Here is a 22,881-nt window from a genome sequence, read left to right as displayed (position 1 = left end):
TACCTGGTTTTAAAATTATGAATAGTATTTGCTTCCACAACCTGTTCCTGAAGTGCATTCCATTTCCCCACTACTCTCACGCTAAAAGAAAACTTCCTAACATCTCTGTGACTCATCTGAGTTTCAAGCTTCCATCCATGTCCTCTCGTTCTGTTACTATTCCGTGTGAACATTTCGTCTATGTCCACTCTGTCAATTCCTCTGAGTATCTTATACGTTCCTATCATGCCCCCCCTCTCCCTTCTTCTTTCTAGTGTCGTAAGGCACAGTTCCCTCAGGCGCTCTTCATACCCCATCCCTCGTAGCTCTGGGACGAGTCTCGTTGCAAACCTCTGAACCTTTTCCAGTTTCATTATATGCTTCTTCAGATGGGGACTCCATGATGAGGCGGCATACTCTAAGACTGGCCTTACGTAGGCAGTGTATAGCGCCCTAAATGCCTCCTTACTTAGATTTCTGAATGATGTTCTAACTTTTGCCAGTGTAGAGTACGCTGCTGTCGTTATCCTATTAATATGTGCCTCAGGAGATAGATTATGTGTTACGTCCACCCCCAGGTCTCTTTCACGCGTCGTTACAGGTAGGCTGTTCCCCTTCATTGTGTACTGTCCCTTTGGTCTCCTATCTCCTAGTCCCATTTCCATAACTTTACATTTGCTCGTGTTGAATTCTAGTAGCCATTTCTCTGACCATCTCTGCAATCTGTTCAGGTCCTCTTGGAGGATCCTGCAATCCTCATCTGTCACAACTCTTCTCATCAACTTTGCATCATCCGCAAACATCGACATGTAGGACTCTACGCCTGTAAACATGTCGTTAACATATACAAGAAATAGAATTGGTCCCAGCACCGATCCTTGTGGTACTCCACTTGTTACTGTTCGCCAGTCCGACTTCTCGCCCCTTACCGTAACTCTTTGGCTCCTTCCTGTTAGGTAGTTCCTTATCCATTCTAGGACCTTTCCCCCCACCCCCGCCTGCCTCTCGAGCTTGAACAGCAGTCTCATGTGCGGTACTGTATCAAAGGCTTTTTGGCAGTCCAGAAATATGCAGTCTGCCCAACCATCTCTGTCCTGTCTTATCCTCGTTATTTTATCATAGAATTCCAGAAGGTTTGTTAGGCACGATTTCCCTGTCCAGAACCCATGTTGATGTTTGTTCACAAACCTAATGTTCTCCAGGTGTGCAACCAGTCGTAGCCTAATTATTCTTTCCAGTATTTTACAGGGGATGCTTGTCAGTGATACAGGTCTGTAGTTAAGTGCCTCCTCCCTATCTCCTTTCTTGAAGATCGGCACGACATTTGCCTTCTTCCAGCAACTGGGCAATTCTCCTGACATAAGTGACTCATTAAAGATCATTGCCAGAGGCACGCTGAGGGCCTGTGCTGCTTCTTTTAGTATCCACGGTGATACTTTGTCTGGTCCAACTGCTTTAGTTGCATCTAGAGTTGTCAACTGTTTCATTACCTCCTCTGCTGTCACCTCTATATCTTATAGTCTTTCATCTAGGGTAACCCCTTCCAACAATGGGAGCTGCTCAGGCTCGGTAGTGAACACTCCATGGAAACTGGCATTCAGTGCCTCGCAGATTTCCTTGTCACTTTCAGTATATGCCCCCTTTGTCTTTCTTAGTCTTGTCACTTGGTCGTTCACCGACATTTTTCTTCTTATATGACTGTGTAGTAACTTAGGTTGTTTTTTCGCTTTGATTGCAATATCGTTCTCATAGTCCCTTTCCGATGTTCGTCTTATGTTAATGTAATCGTTCCTAGCTCTGTTGTATCTGCTTCTGTTGTCCTCTGTTCTTTGTCTTCTGTACTTCCTCCACTCCCGCCTGCTGGCCATTTTTGCTTCCTGACACTGTCTATTAAACCATGGGTTATTATATTCCTTCTTATTTTTTCCCTTTACCGTTGGTATAAATCTCTCTTCGGCCTCCTGGCATTTCTGTATGACTAGGTCCATCATATCTTGGACTGTTTTTCCTCTAATTTCTTCCTCCCACTGCACTTCACCCAGATAGTCCCTCATCCTCATATAGTCCCCTTTCCTATAGTCAGCTCTCCTTTCCCAGATCTCTTGTCCCATGGTCATAAGTTTGAATTCCATCATGTAGTCAAAGACTAGGACACAATGGTCACTGGCCCCTAGAGGTATTTCATGCTCTAAATTCACGATATCTTCTACGTTCTGGGTGAAAATCAGGTCTAATAGGCTCGGTGCATCTCCTCCTCTTTCCCTTGTGTCTTCCTTCACATGTTGTGTCAGGAAATTCCTGTCTATAACATCTACTAATTTTGCTCCCCACGTTTCGTCCCCTCCATGGGGATTCCTTGATTTCCAATTGTGTGTTGGGAATCACACACCCTGTGTGTGTGTGTGTGTGTGTGTGTGTGTGTGTGTGTGTGTGTGTGTGTGTGTGTGTGTGTGTGTGTGTGTGTGTGTGTGTGTGTGTGTGTGTGTGTGTGTGTGTGTGTGTGTGTGTGTGTGTGTGTGTGTGTGTGTGTGTGTGTGTGTGTGTGTACTCACCTAGTTCTCACCTAGTTGTGCTTGCGGGGGTTGAGCTCTGGCTCTTTGGTCCCGCCTCTCAACTGTCAATCAACAGGTGTACAGGTTCCTGAGCCTATTGGGCTCTATCATATCTACACTTGAAACTGTGTATGGAGTCAGCCTCCACCACATCACTTCCTAATGCATTCCATTTGTCAACCACTCTGACACTAAAAAAGTTCTTTCTAATATCTCTGTGGCTCATTTGGGCACTCAGTTTCCACCTGTGTCCCCTAGTGCGTGTGCCCCTTGTGTTAAACCGCCTGTCTTTATCAACCCTGTCAATTCCCATGAGGATCTTGAATGTGGTGATCATGTCCCCCCTAACTCTTCTCTCTTCCAACGAAGTGAGGTTTAATTCCCGTAGTCTCTCCTCGTAGCTCATACCTCTCAGCTCGGGTACTAGTCTGGTGGCAAACCTTTGAACATTTTCCATTTTAGTCTTATGCTTGACTAGATATGGACTCCATGCTGGTGCCGCATACTCCAGGATTGGTCTGACATATGTGGTATATAATGTTCTGAAAGATTCCTTACACAAGTTTCTAAAGGCCGTTCTTATGTTAGCCAACCTGGCACATGCTGCTGCTGTTATACCTGTGTGTGTGTGTGTGTGTGTGTGTGTGTGTGTGTGTGTGTGTGTGTGTGTGTGTGTGTGTGTGTGTGTGTGTGTGTGTGTGTGTGTGTGTGTGTGTGTGTGAGAGTGTGTGTGTGTGTGTGTGTGTGAGTGTGTGTGTGTGTGTGTGTGTGTGTGTGTGTGTGTGTGTGTGTGTGTGTGTGTGTGTGTGTGTGTGTGTGTGTGTGTGTGTGTGTGTGTGTGTGTGAGTGTGTGTGTGTGTGTGTGTGTGTGTGTGTGTGTGTGTGTGTGTGTGTGTGTGTGTGTGTGTGTGTGTGTGTGTGTGTGTGTGTGTGTGTGTGTGTGTGTGTGTGTGTGTGTGTGTGTGTGTGTGTGTGTGTGTGTGTGTGTGTGTGTGTGTGTGTGTGTGTGTGAGAGTGTGTATGTGTGTGTGTGTGTGTGTGTGTGTGTGTGTGTGTGTGTGTGTGTGTGTGTGTGTGTGTGTGTGTGTGTGTGTGTGTGTGTGTGTGTGTGTGTGTGTGTGTGTGTGTGTGTGTGTGTGTGTGTGTGTGTGTGTGTACTCACCTAGTTGTGTCTGCAGGATCGAGCATTGACTCTTGGATCCCGCCTTTCGAGCATCGGTTGTTTACAGCAATGACTCCTGTCCCATTTCCCTATCATACCTGGTTTTAAAATTATGAATAGTATTTGCTTCCACAACCTGTTCCTGAAGTGCATTCCATTTCCCCACTACTCTCACGCTAAAAGAAAACTTCCTAACATCTCTGTGACTCATCTGAGTTTCAAGCTTCCATCCATGTCCTCTCGTTCTGTTACTATTCCGTGTGAACATTTCGTCTATGTCCACTCTGTCAATCCCTCTGAGTATCTTATACGTTCCTATCATGTCCCCCCTCTCCCTTCTTCTTTCTAGTGTCGTAAGGCACAGTTCCCTCAGGCGCTCCTCATACCCCATCCCTCGTAGCTCTGGGACGAGTCTCGTTGCAAACCTCTGAACCTTTTCCAGTTTCATTATATGCTTCTTCAGATGGGGACTCCATGATGAGGCGGCATACTCTAAGACTGGCCTCACGTAGGCAGTGTAAAGCGCCCTAAATGCCTCCTTACTTAGGTTTCTGAATGATGTTCTAACTTTTGCCAGTGTAGAGTACGCTGCTGTCGTTATCCTATTAATATGTGCCTCAGGAGATAGATTAGGTGTTACGTCCACCCCCAGGTCTCTTTCACGCGTCGTTACAGGTAGGCTGTTCCCCTTCATTGTGTACTGTCCCTTTGGTCTCCTATCTCCTAGTCCCATTTCCATAACTTTACATTTGCTCGTGTTGAATTCTAGTAGCCATTTCTCTGACCATCTCTGCAATCTGTTCAGGTCCTCTTGGAGGATCCTGCAATCCTCATCTGTCACAACTCTTCTCATCAACTTTGCATCATCCGCAAACATCGACATGTAGGACTCTACGCCTGTAAACATGTCGTTAACATATGCAAGAAATAGAATTGGTCCCAGCACCGATTCTTGTGGTACTCCACTTGTTACTGTTCGCCAGTCCGACTTCTCGCCCCTTACCGTAACTCTTTGGCTCCTTCCTGTTAGGTAGTTCCTTATCCATGCTAGGACCTTTCCCCCCACCCCCGCCTGCCTCTCGAGCTTGAACAGCAGTCTCATGTGCGGTACTGTATCAAAGGCTTTTTGGCAGTCCAGAAATATGCAGTCTGCCCAACCATCTCTGTCCTGTCTTATCCTCGTTATTTTATCATAGAATTCCAGAAGGTTTGTTAGGCACGATTTCCCTGTCCAGAACCCATGTTGATGTTTGTTCACAAACCTAATGTTCTCCAGGTGTGCAACCAGTCGTAGCCTAATTATTCTTTCCAGTATTTTACAGGGGATGCTTGTCAGTGATACAGGTCTATAGTTAAGTGCCTCCTCCCTATCACCTTTCTTGAAGATCGGCACGACATTTGCCTTCTTCCAGCAACTGGGCAATTCTCCTGACATAAGTGACTCATTAAAGATCATTGCCAGAGGCACGCTGAGGGCCTGTGCTGCTTCTTTTAGTATCCACGGTGATACTTTGTCTGGTCCAACTGCTTTAGTTGCATCTAGAGTTGTCAACTGTTTCATTACCTCCTCTGCTGTAACCTCTATATCTGATAGTCTTTCATCTAGGGTAACCCCTTCCAACAATGGGAGCTGCTCAGGCTCGGTAGTGAACACTCCATGGAAACTGGCATTCAGTGCCTCGCAGATTTCCTTGTCACTTTCAGTATATGCCCCCTCTGTCTTCCTTAGTCTTGTCACTTGGTCGTTCACCGACATTTTTCTTCTTATATGACTGTGTAGTAACTTAGGTTGTTTTTTCGCTTTGATTGCAATATCGTTCTCATAGTCCCTTTCCGATGTTCGTCTTATGTTAATGTAATCGTTCCTAGCTCTGTTGTATCTGCTTCTGTTGTCCTCTGTTCTTTGTCTTCTGTACTTCCTCCACTCCCGCCTGCTGGCCATTTTTGCTTCCTGACACTGTCTATTAAACCATGGGTTATTATATTCCTTCTTATTTTTTCCCTTTACCGTTGGTATAAATCTCTCTTCGGCCTCCTGGCATTTCTGTATGACTAGGTCCATCATATCTTGGACTGTTTTTCCTCTAATTTCTTCCTCTCACTGCACTTCACCCAGATAGTCCCTTATCCTCATATAGTCCCCTTTCCTGTAGTCAGCTCTCCTTTCCCAGATCTCTTGTCCCATGGTCATAAGTTTGAATTCCATCATGTAATCAAAGACTAGGACACAATGGTCACTGGCCCCTAGAGGTATTTCATGCTATAAATTCTCGATATCTTCTACGTTCTGGGTAAAAAGCAGGTCTAATAGGCTCGGTGCATCTCCTCCTCTTTCCCTTGTGTCTTCCTTCACATGTTGTGTCAGGAAATTCCTGTCTATAACATCTACTAATTTTGCTTTCCACGTTTCGTCCCCTCCATGGGGATTCCTTGATTCCCAATTTATCTCTCCATGATTTATGCCCCCATGATCAGCAGCTTCGCTCTCATTCTGTGGGCTAGTGTTGCTGCCTTCTGCAGTTCATCTATACATGCTTTGTTGTTGTCATCATACTCCTGCCTGGGTCTTCTACTGTTTGGTGGGGGATTGTAGATTACCAAGATCACAATCATCCTCCCATCTACTGTCAGAGTTCCATGTATGAAGCTTGTGCACTCATTGGTAACTCGATTTCCCAGGTCTTCAAACTTCCATTTCCGCTTTATTAGGAGTGCTACTCCCCCTCCCTGTCTCTGTGTCCTCTCTTTTCGTATCACCTGGTACCCTTCAGGAAAGATTGCATCTGAGATCATGTCATTAATTTTAGTTTCCACAATTGCAACTATGTCAGGATCTGCTTCACTCACTCTTTCTTTTATCTCTTCTGCTTTATTAGATACCCCATCAGCATTGGTGTACCAAACCTTGAGATTCTTCATGGAAACTCTTGTACCAGAGTTCTCCCTTTCTCTGGGGGTCTGGGGGGATCTGGGGGATGTCTGGGGGGTGACTGGGGGCAGAGGGGATCCGGGGGATCTGGGGGGTGTCTGGGGGATGACTGGGGGCGGGGAGGGTCCGGGGGATGTCCGGGGGGATCCGGGGGGGGGTGTCTGGGGGGGTCTGGGGGGTGTATGGGGGGTGAAAGAGTTCAGGAGGGGTGCTTGGGGGGCTACTGGGGGCTGGGCTTCTAGGAAGGTAGGTAGGAGGGTCTGGGGTAGGGCCTGGGTAGGTAGGTCTGGAGTAGGAAGGGCATACTGGGTCTGAAGATTAGGGAGGGCATAGAGGGGGTTGGGAGATAGCGTAAGGTTGGGAGTCAGATAGAGGTTGAGAGGTTGGGAGGGGGAAGGATAGAGGGGGTGGGTGGAACCTCCCATCCCCCTCGCAAGGGTGGGGGGTCACATTGAAGGAGAGGGGATGAGGAGGGGCGAGGGCTGGGTAGGCTTTGGGTGTTGAGGGGATGAGGGCTGGGTGGGTTCTTGGGGTTGAGGGGATGAGGGCTGGATGGGTTTTGGGGGTTGAGGGGATGAGGGCTGGGTGGGTTTTGGGGGTTGAGGGGATGAGGGCTGGACGGGTTTTGGGGGTTGAGGTGATGAGGGGGTCCTTGGAATGTGGGATGAATTTGACTCCAGTGGGGTCAGAGGGGTCAAGGGATGTGTTGGGGAGATAAGCAGGGGCGGCTGATTTGGGGAAGGGGTGACCTGAGAAGCAAGTGTGAGCTGGTTAGCATGGGGTGGATTAGCACTGGGGTGTGTAGCTACTCTCAAATGGGAAGAGTTGTATTGTTGTTTGCTTGCTCTGTGGGCAGTCTGTTCCTCCTTCGTCATGAATTTGTCAATATATACGTTGTAGTAATTTTCGCTACCTCTGAGTAGGTGTTTGTTATGCAGTATGTAATCCACTGCCTCTTCGTTAGTGAACTGTACCAGGACAGGTCGTTTCCTGTTACAGTTGTATGGTCCAATGCGTCGTTGAACTTGCACCTCATTCCCTGCCATCTGGGCTCTCATGTCTCTCAAGATCCCCTGTAGCTCCAAATCCTCAATCTCCATCCTTTCCTGCCTCGATGGTGCCCTGACTTCAAGTAATCCATGGATTATGATTGTCCTCTTTCTCAGTTCAGGGTCATGCTGGTGACCCTCTCCCTGGCTGACCCCCACCCCTCCTACACCCGCTACTCCACCTACTACTACTCCCCCTTCCCCTGCCAAGCTTCCCTTATTCCTGCCAAATTCATTAGTAAGCCTAGATATTTCTCCTTGCCATTCTACCCTGCTCTTTGTGATTTCCTCTTGAATATAATCCATAAACTCTTGTTTGAGTCTTTGAACCTCGCCCTGTATCTTATTAAAGACTTCACTCTTAATCCCCTGGATTAGATCATCTATCCAAACATCCCTCTTCTCTACAAATTTCCCAATCATCTTCTCCACAAACCTATCTTCTTCCTCAATCATAATACTGTTGGACCTAGACCCCCTTCCTGACCTAGTCATTGCCATAATGCAACCTTACCCACAGGGGTTCCCAGTATCTTACCGTCCTGCTACACAATAGGTGAGTGAATCTCCAAGCGTCGTCCCACGTGGTGGTAGAAGGGTTGCTGCCAGAGGTGAGGTCACGCGGTCAGAGGCCGGTGAGGTCTGCTTCCACACTGCACACTGCCACAGTACTTCCTCAACTATTTTGAATTACGCTATTTAAACTGTTTTTCTTCACTACCTTATGGCTCTGGTCAAAACCCAAGGTTTTTCATTCACTTGTACACACTTTTTCACTTCGAAGTTGCCTGATTAACCCTCCCACTCCACTAGTGAACCAGGAGCTCCCAACCCACGTCCACCCAACACGATGGTCACAAGACAAGTGTGTGTGTGTGTGTGTGTGTGTGTGTGTGTGTGTGTGAAATCACCTAGTTTTACTCACCTAGTTGTGCTGACGGGGGTTGAGCTCTGGCTCTTTGGTCCTGTATTTTAACTGTCAATCAACTGGTGTACAGATTTCCAAGCCTACTGGGCTCTATCATATCTACAAAAGAAACTATGTATGGAGTCAGCCTCCACCACATCACTGCCTAATGCATTTCTTCTGTAAACTATTTTGACACTGAAAAAGTTCTTTCCAACGTCCCTGTGGCTCATTTGGGTACTCAGTTTGCACCTGTGTCCCCTTGTTCGTGTACCACCTTTGTTAAACACGTTATCTTTTTCTACCCTGTCAATTCCTCTTAGACTTTTGTACGTAGTGATCATGTCTTCCATTACTCTTTTGTCTTCCAATGTCGTGAGGTGCATTTCACGCAGCCTTTCCTCATAACTCATGCCTTTTAGTTCTGGGACTAGCCTAGTGGCATATCCCTGAACTTTTTTCTAGCTTCGTCTTATGCTTGACAAGGTACGGGCTCCATGCTGGGGCCGCATAATCCAGGATTGGTCTTACATATGTGGTATACAAGGTTCTGAATGATTCCTTGCACATGTTCCTGATAGCAGTTCTGATGTTAGCCCTCTTCGCATATGCCACAGATATCTATTCTTTTTATGCGGGCTTCCGGAGACAGATGTGGTGTGATATCAACTCTAAGCTCTTTCTTTCTGCCCGCTTCATGAAGGACTTCATCTCCCATTCGGTATCCTGTGCCTGGCCTCTGCATAGTTTCAATACATTAAATTTACTCTGGTTGAACTTTAATAGCCATTTGTTGGACCATTCATTCAGTTTGCTAGGTCATCTTGTAGCCTCATACTATCTTCCTCAGTCTTAATCTTCCTCATAATTTTTGTAGTATCAGCAAACAATGAGTGGAACGATTGTATACCCTCTGGGAGATCATTTACATATATCAGAAACAGTATAGGACTGAACCCTATGGGACTCCACTGGTGATGCCTCGCCAATCTGAGGCCTCACCCCTCACAGTGACAGTGACTCGCTGTCTTCTGTTACTTTGGTACTCCCTAATCCAATGGAATACCTTCCATTTCACTCCTGCCTGCATCTCCAGCTTTTGCACTAGTCTCTGGTGTGGTACTGTGTCAAAGGCTTTCTGGCAATCCAAAAATTTGCAGTCTGCCAACCTCTCCCTTTCTTGCCTGATTCTAGTTGCCTGATCGTAGAATTCAATTAATCCTGTGAGGCAGGACTTGCCATCTCTGAACCCAGGTAATGTTGTGTCACAAAGTTCCTTCGCTCCAGATGTTCCACTAGCTTTTTTCGCACAATCTTCTCCGTCAACTTGCATGGTATGCAAGTTAGGGACACTGGCCTGTAGTTCAGTGACTCCTGTCTATCCCCTTTCTTGTATATCGGGACTACATTTGCTGTCTTTCAGCTTTTTAACAGTTCAGTTGCTACCAGTGATTTGTTATTTACTATGAAGATGTGGCAGGCACATCTTCTTTTAGTATCCATGGTGATATTCCGTCCGGGGCTATTGCCTTTGTTACTTCCATCTCTTGCAAAAGCTTCCTTACATCCCCACTGGTAATGCAAAACTCCTCTAGTGGTGCCTGGTTATTAACTATTCCTACTCTTATCTCTGGAACTTCTCCTTGCTCTAATGTGAAGAAATTCTAGAATTTCTTATTGAGTTCTTCGCACTCTTCCATGTCGTTTGTACTGAATCTGTCTGCCCCTATCCTCAGTTTAATTACCTGTTCCTTCACTGTTTTTTTCTCCTGGTATGGCGGGAGAGCAATTTAGGTTGAGTCTTTGCCTTGTGTACTCACCTAGTTGTATTCACCTAGTTGTGTTTGCGGGGGTTGAGCTCTGGCTCTTTGGTCCCACCTCTCAACCGTCAATCAGCAGGTGTACAGATTCCTGAGCTTATTTTGCTCTACCATATCTACATTTGAAACTGTGTATGGAGTCAGCCTCCACCACATCACTGCCTAATGCATTTATCTGTTAACTACTCTGACACGGAAAAAGTTCTTTCTAACGTCCCTGTGGCTCATTTGGGTACTCAGTTTCCACCTGTGTTAAACAGTTTATCTTTATCTACCCTGTCAATTCCTCTGAAAATGTTGTAGGTTGTGATCATGTCTCCCCTTACTCTTCAGTCTTCTAGTGTCGTGAGGTGCATTTCTCACAGCTTTCCTTCTCAACTCATGCCACTTAGTTCTGGGACTAGCGTAGTGGCATATCTCTGATTTTTTTCAAGCGTCGTCTTGTGCTTGACAAGGTACGGGCTCCATGCTGGGGCCGCATACTCCAGGATTAGTCTTACATTCATACATATGTGGTATACAAGGTTCAGAATGATTCCTTACACAGGTTCCTGAAGGCAGTTCTGATGTTAGCCAGCCTCGCATACGCCGCAGATGTTATTCTTTTGATTTTGCCTTCAGGAGACAGGGTTGGTAGACATCATACCTACACGTGAAACTGTGTATGGAGTCAGCCGCCACCACATCACTGAGCCCTGTGGGACTCCACTGGTGACTTCACGCCAATCGGAGGTCTCACCCCTCACCGTAACTCTCTGCTTCTTATTGCTTAGGTACTCCCTTATCCACTGGAGCACCTTTCAGCTACACCTGCCTGTCTCTCCAGCTTATGTACCAGCCTCTTATGCGGTACTGTGTCAAAGGCTTTCCGACAATTCAAGAAAATGCAGTCCGCCCAGCCCTCTCTTTCTTTGTTAAACTTTGTCACTTGGTCGTAGAATTCTATTAAGCCAATCAGGCAAGATTTATCCTCTCTGAACCCATGTTGGCGATTTGTCACGAAGTCCCTTCTCTCCAGATGTGATACCAGGTTTTTTCTTACGATCTTCTCCATCACCTTGCATGGTATACAATCAAGGACACTGGCCTATAGTTCAGTGCCTCTTGCCTGTCGCCCTTTTTGTATATTGGGACCACATTCGCCATCTACGATATTTCTGGTAGGTCTCCCGTCTCCAGTGACCTACTATACGCTACGGAGAGTGGTAAGCAAAGTGCCTCTGCACACTCTTTCAGTACCCGTGGCGAGATCCCGTCTGGACCAACAGCCTTTCTAACATCCAGATCCAGCAGGTGTCTCTTGACCTCCTCTCTCGTAATTTCGAACCCTTCCAAGGCAGCCAGGTTTACTTCCCTTTCTCCTAGCACAGTGACCTCACCTTGTTCTGTTGTAAAGACCTCCTGGAACTTCTTGTTGAATTGTTTACACACCTCTTTCTCATTCTCTGTATACCTGTCCTCACCTGTTCTAAGTTTCACTACCTGTTCTTTCACTGTTGTTTTCCTTCTGATGTGTCTGTGGAGTAGCTTTGGTTCGGTCTTGGCTTTGTTTGCTATATCATTTTCATAACTTTTCTCTGCTTCTCTTCTCACCCCTGACATACTCATTCCTGGTTCTCTGGTTCTCTCTACTTTCTGGTGTTCTGTTATTCCGGAAGTTCCTCCACGCCCTTTTGTTCAGTTTCTTTGCTTCCATACATGCCCTATTATACCACGGATTCTTCTTTTGCTTCTCGAATTTTGCCTTTTGGGCCGGGATGTATCTGCTTACTGCCTCCTGACACTTTTGGGTGACATAGTCCATCATATCTTGTACAGACTTAGCTCTGAGGTCTGTGTCCCAAGGTATTTCCCTTAGGAAGCTTCTCATCTCCTCATAATTTCCCTTTGTGTGTGTGTGTGTGTGTGTGTGTGTGTGTGTGTGTGTGTGTGTGTGTGTGTGTGTGTGTGTGTGTGTGTGTGTGTGTGTGTGTGTGTGTGTGTGTACTCACCTAGTTGTGCTTGCAGGGGTTGAGCTTTGACTCTTTGGTCCGGCCTCTCAATCGTCAATCAACTGATTTAAAGATTCCTGAGCCTACTGGGCTCTATCATATCTACATTTGAAACTGGGTATTTAGTCAGCCTCCACCACATCACTTCCTACTGCATTCCATTTACTAACTACTCTGATACTGAAAAAGTTCTTACTAATATCTTTGTAGCTCATTTGGGTACTCAGCTTCCACCTGTTTCCCCGTGTGTGTGTAACACCCATGTTAAATAATCCATCCTTGTCTATCCTGTCAATTCCCCTGAGAATTTTTATGTGGTGATCATGTCTCCCCGAGCTCTTCTATCTTCAGCGACGTGAGGTGCAGTTCACGCAGCCTGTCCTCATAACTCATGCCTCCTACTTCTGGGACTAGCCTAGTGGCATACCTATGAACTTTTTCCAGCTTCGTCTTGTACTTGACAAGGTACGGGCTCCATGCTGGGGCCGCAAACTTCCAGGATTGGCATTACATCTTTGGTATACAAGGTTCTGAATGATTCCTTATGCAGGTTTCTGAAAGCAGTTCTGATGTTAGCCAGCCTGTGTGCGCGCACGTGTGTGTGTGTGCACGTATGTGTTTGCGTGTTTACTAGTTGTGTTTACTAGTTGTGTTTTGCGGGGGTTGAGCTTTGCTCTTTCGGCCCGCCTCTCAACTGTCAATCGACTGTTTACTAACTATTTTTTTTTTCCACACCACACACACACACCCCAGGGAGCAGCCCGTGACAGCTGACTAACTCCCAGGTACCTATTTACTGCTAGGTAACAGGGGCACTTAGGGTGAAAGAAACTTTGCCCATTTGTTTCTGCTTCGTGCGGGAATCGAACCCGCGCCACAGAATTACAAGTCCTGCGCGCTATCCACCAGGCTACGAGGCCCTCTGCGTGTGTGTGTGTGTGTGTGTGTATTCAATTATTTGTGTTCACCTAGTTGTGCTTGCGGGGGTTGAGCTCTGCTCTTTCGGCCCGCCTCTCAACTGTCAATCAACTGTTTCTTCTACTACTATTTTTTTGTTTTTCTCAACATCACACACACACACACACCAGAAAGCAGCCTGTGGCAGCTGACTAACTCCCTGGTGCCTATTTACTGATAGGTAACTGGGACATAGGGTGAAAGAAACTCTGCCTATCGCTTCTCCTCGGTGCTTGGGATCAAACCCGGGACCACAGGATCACGTGTCCAGTGTGCTGTCCGCTCGGCCACCGGCTCCCTTCTGAGGAGGGATTTATGTGTACTCACCTAATTGTGCTTGTGGGAGTTGAGCTCTGGCTCTTTGGTCCGGCCTCTCAACCGTCAATCAACTGGTGTACAGTTTCCTGACCCTATTGGGCTCTATCATATCTACATTTGAAACTGTGTATGGAGTCAACCTCCACCACATCACTTTCTAATCTCTTGAGTGTGTGTGTGTGTGTGTGTGTGTGTGTTTGTGTGTACTCACCTATTTGTGCTTGCGGGGGTTGAGCTTTGGCTCTTTGGTCCCGCCTCTCAACTGTCAATCAACTGGTGTACAGATTCCTGAGCCTACTGGGCTCTATCATATCTACATTTCAAACTGTGTATGGAGTCAGCCTCCACCACATCACTGCCTAATGCATTCCATCCGTTAACTACTCTGACACTGAAAAAGTTCCTTCTAACGTCTCTGTGGCTCATGTGGGTACTCAGTTTCCACCTGTGTCCCCTTGTTCGCGTCCCACCAGTGTTGAATAATAAATAAATAATAAATAAATAAATGTTTATTTAGGTAAGGTACATACATACAAGAAATTTTTACAAAGATTGGTTGACTTATAGGTAGAGCTAGTACATACAATGCCTAAAGCCACTATTACGCAAAGCGTTTCGGGCATTTTTTCTCAACATCACACACACACCAGAAAGCAGCCCGTGGCAGCTGACTAACTCCCTGGTACCTATTTACTGACAGGTAACTGGGACATAGGGTGAAAGAAACTCTGCCTATGCCATAATAGTTTATCCTTGTTTACCCGGTCGATTCCTCTGAGGATTTTGTAGGTTGTGATCATGTCTCGCCTTACTCTTCTGTCTTCCAGTGTCGTAAGGAGCATTTCTCGCAGCCTTTCCTCGTAACTCATGCCTCTTAGTTCTGGGATAAGTCTAGTAGCATACCTTTGGACTTTTTCCAGCTTCGTCTTGTGCTTGACAAGGTACGGGTTCCATGCTGGGGCCGCATACTCGAGGATTGGTCTTACATATGTGGTTTACAAGGTTCTGAATGATTCCTTACACAGGTTCCTGAACGCTGTTCTGATGTTAGCCAGCCTCGCATATGCCGCAGACGTTATTGTTTTTATGTGGGCTTCAGGAGACAGGTTTGGTGTGATATCAACTCCTAGATCTGTCTCTCTGTTCGTTTCATAAAGTACTTCATCTCCTATTCTGTATCCTGTGTTTGGCCTCCTGATTCCACTGCCTAGTTTCATTACTTTGCATTTACTCGGGTTGAACTTAACAGCCATTTGTCGGACCATTCACTCAGTCTGTCTAGGTCATCTTGTAGCCTCCTACTATCGTCCTCAGTTTGAATCCTCCTCATAATTTTTGCATCATCGGCAAACATTGAGAGAAACGATTCTATACCCTCTGGGAGATCATTTACGTTTATCAGAAACAGTATAGGTCCAAGGACTGACCCCTGCGGGACTCCACTCGTAACGTCTCGCCAATCTGAGACCTCACCCCTCACACTGACTCGTTGTCTCCTGTTGCTTAGGTACTCCTTTATCCAATGGAGTACAATGAAATTATTAGAGGCATCTACGAATCAACAAGGTGCCTATGGAGGGGAAAAATCGTCAGGATGAGTAGAATCTAAATGATGGAGGTCAAAGTACTTATTCCACGTGGCAGGACCAAACAAGGCATGGTTCGAATTAGTATGGGAAGGGAGTGTTCGATAGCTCACAAGGCCCCTACGTGGTGCCCTTCTGAACGTTCACCACCAAAAGAGGGGCCAAGGCACCCCTCACCGGTCCTAGGGAGGTGTGCGTGAGGCGCTCACCACGTCAATGTAACATCACGGAGGGGATATTCTGAATAAGGCAATTAGGATACTAGGATTTATTTCTAGAAGGAATAGCAATAAAACATGGAATGTTATTCATACGCTATATCTTCCTCTTCTTAGGATGGATGTGATGGATGGATGACAAAGTTAATCCCTGAAGTTATGAACCTTCCATTTGAAGAGCCATTGAGCAAGACTAATTGTCATCATCTTACAAGGTGAAGAGTTAGGGATGACATGAATGAAGTGCACAAGTGGATGAAAGAGCATAACAAAAGGATATTAACAAGCTATTAAACATATAAACACAAAACAGAACCGGAAGCAATGGATATAAATTGGATAAATTTTGATTTAGGAAAGACCTGTGTAAATACTGGTCTGGAAACAGGGTTGCTGGTTTGTGGAATAGCTTACTGGGTAACAGAATAGACATGGGATTCCTAGATTGTTTCAAGCATTAGACACTTGTGAATAGTTTTGGATACATATAAATAGGATGTGCCATGAATGACCCAATAAGCCTCATGCACTTTCCTTAATTGCTATACCCACTTCCAAGGTTTTTCAGTATTTGAACTGACAGTCCATCTTCTGAATTAATTCACACGCCTCTTTTCGTTAACTATTCCCATTCACATAAAAAGTCAATTCTTGAATACCATTCCAAGAAGTTGTTTCAACAGCGTAATGGTGTTAGTTTAAGATTGTTAATAATTACAAGCAAACTACGCCAGTTATAACCGTTGACCTGACCTTACCTAGCCTGAGCTTGGTCTTCGTCTTCATCATGAGCACGTCGACAGGGTTGCCAGGGGACACGAAAAACTGCTTGGACGCTGTTGAGGAGGAATCAAACTGGTACTTCCAGGTGCCCTTGAAGTAAGCAGCATTGATGAGGAGCATGACAGCGTACACCAGGTCATCAGGACTCAACAAGGTTGGGATCTTGCCGTTAGTGGTGTTGGATACAAACGCGTTGATTGTGGCCGCAGATTCTTGAAGCTGGCGGTGAAACAATTGCTCAGTGACATTCAAAGTGCAAAATGATTAAGATAAGATTTCTTCACAAGAGAGAGAGACGTGTGAGAGTTTTGACTTTTATATTAAGTGGGAATAAGTGAAATGGTTGAGGAATTGAGCTCGGAAAATATCTAAGAATTTTCTTTATTCTTTAATCTTTATTCCTGTTGTTATTCAATTAGGTCGCCTGAGGAAGGACTTGCTTAGTTAACACACCAGTGTAGTAATCAGCTCATTCCTCACTCTGGGACCAGATATGAGCAATTGATTAGGCGCGAGCAAACGCCGAGACCCCAAGAGAATTTGAAATCCCCTCCACGAGTAGGTCCTGGGCTCTCACAACAATAATTTATTGTTGTGTGGTGCCGTATATTGGTCCAAAACCCATGAATCAGTCTCAATTTTATTAGTCGAGTGTGAAGAATCACTTGCAGGGCAATAATAATGTGTGGAGGTGTAACGAAAAGACAGTGTTCAGCATAACTTAGTTTATTCAATAAAGTACTAACTACTACAACAAAACAAAAGAAATATCAATGATGTTACTCGAAATCCATCCTGTGACACTGTCAATGACAGCTAGACACCAGCCCCTCGGACTGCATAATGAACTAACTCGAACATAAGCGTGAACACAGAGGACTCAACAAGAAACAAGAACTAACAGATCTATAATCACAATTTCAACAATTGACACAGTACGTTCTGAAACACGTCTCCAGTAACCTCCTAACTGTTCTTCGCCTCAGTACAGTCTACACCTGCGATAGCGGTTGCAATGCAATCAAATCAGTAGCCTTTCAATGACACATCAATGACTAATGGGTTCACGGGCAACTCCAGCACCCTTCCTCAAATTAATCCTTACGTTAACACTCCGTCCCACGGACGATCAACAATCAATAACAATTTGATTTACGTTAATAACAAAATAACATTTACGTTAATTTAATAACTTACAACTGTCACTAGTAACGCGGAAATTACACAACATACTATCCGTCGAGCATTCACGGAGAAAATCTCATTAATCCCTGTACTTTTAGACAGCTGATTAATCTCTTTACTAGTTACGTTAATTTACATTATCGGTTACAATCACTCAACGATGGTAAACCCTGATTTACAATGTCCAACGTGTTAAGAGAACGGTAATCACTCGTGATTACCTTTAGAGTAATTAATTACTATCCTCAAGATCAATAATTAAACAATTAAATACGCAACCTTTCACACTGGCTCAGCAATTTACATTAAGGTATGAATTCCGTCCGAGCCTTCCATACTCAGACCAATTCAGGTGGTTAATAACAGTAATTAGGCACCACGTTTACGTTATTCTAAAATGACATTACTCCTCCCACGAGTCAATCAAGTGCCGGTACTTCCGGACAGATAAATCACGACGTTACGTTAATAGAACAATGTAGCCTTCATGTGAGTCGATCAAACAAGGATCGAGTTTAATTACTTTGACTTCCTGAAACACGTCAATTACCCGGCCCACTGACCGTTAATTACGACAGACAATACTCTAATTCTTGCCTGGCTGATGGCTAGGCTCCCTGAGACTACCATAGCTGCTTGCAGGAGAGTAAATTAACCCAAACGTATTCTATGTTACTCAAATTGTCAAAGAACAAATTCTCTTAAAGCAATGGGCGTTCCCTTGGTTACGTTATATTAATTGCCTCGCAATCACCTCACTGAATACTGGACTTCGATGTCCTACCAGATAAACAGGAGAATATAAAACCCAAGTACTCGTCTACAGCCGAGTTCCCCCACGACAATGGCAAATCAACTAACAAATCACAGTGATTTACGTTACAATCCGGTTGCAATGACAATACTGCAGAACCTAGTAAAATAGCATACAGCACATGAACTCTCTAGAACACTGCCCCTCAATGACTTTACTGAACTGCAATCACATACGGTGATTGCTCAACACTTGCAACAATCACCATCAATGACAACCCCTTTGCAATAACACACACGGCAAGTACTCTAATTTCCAAGTATTAGAATACTGCACACACTTACTTACTGTTGCAAATGACTAACAGTGCGCTCTAAATAACCCCTTAGAACACAGGTCCACACATTGCAATCACCACATTAAATTAAATAACACAATAACACTGGGCACCGTGACACTACGATCATATATATATAATTACTGCTGACACATGTAGCCTACAGCTATCAAACGTTGCTGGGTACAATAAGGAGATCTCGCACTCCTTAAATCACCTGGGTGAGTGATTTATAGATCCTGCAGGCCGATAAACACTCCCGAGAATTACGTTACGTAAAACCAGAAAAACGGCCAGCCTACTCATGAGAAACTCTCCAGACACAAAACAGAACGCTTTAAAAGAGACTAACGTCGTCTATGCCTTCAAATGCCCACTTGGGGACTGTAAGCTCCAAAAAACCCAGTATAAAGGCAAGACAACAACATCTCTTTCTAGGCGTTAAACGATGCATAAGCAACAGGGCTCCATTAAGGAACATATAATCTCTTCCCACAACCAAACCATCGCCAGAGAAATCCTAGTAAACAACACAGAAATCATCGATAGATACAGCGATAGCAGGCGGCTTGACGTTTGCGAGGCACTACACATCAAGAAGTCAATACCAGCAATCAACAGCCAATTATTGCACAACTATATTCTACCCACCTCAAGACTCCGCTCCAATATAGAAGCATCAAGAAATATGGACCAATAGGCTTTCTACAAACACTTCTATTCAATATCCATTGTTTCGTGTTCTGTCTTGTGTTGATGAAATTAATACCCTATTAATACTCTTGTTCTGTCTTGTGTTGATGAAATTAATACCCTATTAATACCACACTTTGTTTTAATGCCACATCACCCCTTCCACCTCACTCAAATGTAGATATAAAATCGGAGATACGTAAGTTCTATTCAGTTGTGTATTTGTGAACTAAAGTCTTTGAAAATGTAATAAGTTTTACGAAACGCGCCCGTGTCGCGTCAGACTAGAAATAAAAATGAATTTTGGAGAATTGATTTTTGATTTACCTCCAACAGTGAAGCGTAATGTACGAAAGATTGAGAAAATTCGTGTTAGAATTATTAATCTTACTTTTTCGGTCATATTTAATAATATATATATATATATATATATATATATATATATATATATATATATATATATATATATATATATATATATATATATATATATATATATATATATATATATATATATATACAACTTTAGAACACTTTCCCACCAGGAGACTCGAACCCTAGCCAGCACAGAAACCTTCCAGCAACTGGCATAACAGGTACGCCTTAACCCTCTCCACCACCTGCTCAGACCCTTAGCAAGAGCACTAGAGCAAGTGAGGGGTCATTTAGACGTTAATTTCATCAAGTCCCTGTTAATATGGGAAGACACAGTGTCTATGCTTAAGGCACAACTCTCCTAAACACGAGAGTGAAGTATACAACTTTAGAACACTTTCCCACCAGGAGACTCGAACCCTAGCCAGCACAGAAGCCTTCCAGCAACTGGCATAACAGGTACGCCTTAACCCTCTCCACCACCTGCTCAGACCCTTAGCAAGAGCACTAGAGCAAGTGAGGGGTCATTTAGACGTTAATTTCATCAAGTCCCTGTTAATATGGGAAGACACAGTGTCTATGCTTAAGGCACAACTCTCCTAAACACGAGAGTGAAGTATACAACTTTAGAACACTTTCCCACCAGGAGACTCGAACCCTAGCCAGCACAGAAGCCTTCCAGCAACTGGCATAACAGGTACGCCTTAACCCTCTCCACCACCTGCTCAGACCCTTAGCAAGAGCACTAGAGCAAGTGAGGGGTCATTTAGACGTTAATTTCATCAAGTCCCTGTTAATATGGGAAGACACAGTGTCTATGCTTAAGGCACAACTCTCCTAAACACGAGAGTGAAGTATACAACTTTAGAACACTTTCCCACCAGGAGACTCGAACCCTAGCCAGCACAGAAGCCTTCCAGCAACTGGCATAACAGGTACGCCTTAACCCTCTCCACCACCTGCTCAGACCCTTAGCAAGAGCACTAGAGCAAGTGAGGGGTCATTTAGACATTAATTTCATCAAGTCCCTGTTAATATGAGAAGACACAGTGTCTATGCTTAAGGCACAACTCTCCTAAACACGAGAGTGAAGTATACAACTTTAGAACACTTTCCCACCAGGAGACTCGAACCCTAGCCAGCACAGAAGCCTTCCAGCAACTGGCATAACAGGCATTCTGGCATTCTGTGCTGGCTAGGGTTCGAGTCTCCTGGTGGGAAAGTGTTCTAAAGTTGTATACTTCACTCTCGTGTTTAGGAGAGTTGTGCCTTAAGCATAGACACTGTGTCTTCCCATATTAACAGGGACTTGATGAAATTAACGTCTAAATGACCCCTCACTTGCTCTAGTGCTCTTGCTAAGGGTCTGAGCAGGTGGTGGAGAGGGTTAAGGCGTACCTGTTATGCCAGTTGCTGGAAGGCTTCTGTGCTGGCTAGGGTTCGAGTCTCCTGGTGGGAAAGTGTTCTAAAGTTGTATACTTCACTCTCGTGTTTAGGAGAGTTGTGCCTTATATATATATATATATATATATATATATATATATATATATATATATATATATATATATATATATATATATATGTCGTACCTAGTAGCCAGAACGCACTTCTCAGCCTACTATGCAAGGCCCGATTTGCCTAATAAGCCAAGTTTTCATGAATTAATATATTTTCTCTAATTTTTTTCTTATGAAATGATAAAGCTACCCATTTCATTATGTATGAGGTCAATTTTGTTTTATTGTAGTTAAAGTTAACGTAGATATATGACCGAACCTAACCAACCCTACCTAACCTAACCTAACCTATCTTTATAGGTTAGGTTGGGTTAGGTAGCCGAAAAAGGTAGGTTAGGTTAGGTTAGGTAGGTTAGGTAGTCGAAAAACAATTAATTCATGAAAACTTGGCTTATTAGGCAAATCGGGCCTTGCATAGTAGGCTGAGAAGTGCGTTCTGGCTACTAGGTACGACATATATATATATATATATATATATATATATATATATATACCTACCTTTTTCGGCTACCCTAACCTAACCTACCTTTTTCGGCTACCTAACCTAACCTATAAAGATAGGTTAGGTTAGGTTAGGTAGGGTTGGTTAGGTTCGGTCATATATCTACGTTAATTTTAACTCCAATAAAAAAAAATTGACTTCATACATAATGAAATGGGTAGCTTTATCATTTCGTAAGAAAAAAATTAGAGAAAATATATTAATTCAGGAAAATTTGGCTTATTACGCAAATCGGGCCTTGCATAGTAGGCTGAGAAGTGCGTTCTGGCTACTAGGTACGACATATATATATATATATATATATATATATATATATATATATATATATATATATATATATATATATATATATATATATATATATATATATATATATGCGAACAAGCCTGAATGGTCCCCAGGACAATATGCAACTGAAAACTCACACCCCAGAAGTGACTCGAACCCATACTCCCAGAAGCAACGCAACTGGTATGTACAAGACGCCTTAATCCACTTGACCATCACGACCGGACATAATGAGGTGATAGCCGAGGCTATTTGAACCACCCCACCGCCGGCACTCGGATAGTAATCTTGGGCATAACATTTTACCAAATCACCTCATTCTTTGGGGCACACGTGAGGAACACAAATGCGAACAAGCCTGAATGGTCCCCAGGACAATATGCAACTGAAAACTCACACCCCAGAAGTGACTCGAACCCATACTCCCAGAAGCAACGCAACTGGTATGTACAAGACGCCTTAATCCACTTGACCATCACGACCGGACATAATGAGGTGATAGCCGAGGCTATTTGAACCACCCCACCGCCGGCACTCGGATAGTAATCTTGGGCATAGCATTTTACCAAATCACCTCATTCTTTGGGGCACACGTGAGGAACACAAATGCGAACAAGCCTGAATGGTCCCCAGGACAATATGCAACTGAAAACTCACACCCCAGAAGTGACTCGAACCCATACTCCCAGAAGCAACGCAACTGGTATGTACAAGACGCCTAAATCCACTTGACCATCACGACCGGACATAATGAGGTGATAGCCGAGGCTATTTGAACCACCCCACCGCCGGCACTCGGATAGTAATCTTGGGCATAGCATTTTACCATAGTTGCGTTGCTTCTGGGAGTATGGGTTCGAGTCACTTCTGGGGTGTGAGTTTTCAGTTGCATATTGTCCTGGGGACCATTCAGGCTTGTTCGCATTTGTGTTCCTCACGTGTGCCCCAAAGAATGAGGTGATTTGGTAAAATGCTATGC

General features: G+C 44.4%; 1 protein-coding gene across 1 annotated transcript in view; it reads right to left on the bottom strand.

Moving 5' to 3' along the window:
* The window catches only part of LOC123757335 (ipis-1-like), a 130,751-nt gene that overhangs the window by 38,645 nt on the left and 69,225 nt on the right, over window positions 1-22,881 (bottom strand). Inside the window, exon 4 of the mRNA XM_069323563.1 lies at window positions 16,227-16,470. Within this exon, the coding sequence (XP_069179664.1) occupies window positions 16,227-16,470 (244 nt within the window). The remainder of the gene's footprint in view (window positions 1-16,226; window positions 16,471-22,881) is intronic.

The sequence above is a fragment of the Procambarus clarkii genome, chromosome 13 (assembly GCF_040958095.1).
Source record: "Procambarus clarkii isolate CNS0578487 chromosome 13, FALCON_Pclarkii_2.0, whole genome shotgun sequence".
Lineage (NCBI taxonomy): Eukaryota > Metazoa > Arthropoda > Malacostraca > Decapoda > Cambaridae > Procambarus > Procambarus clarkii.
This window is presented reverse-complemented; position numbering and strand designations above follow the sequence as displayed.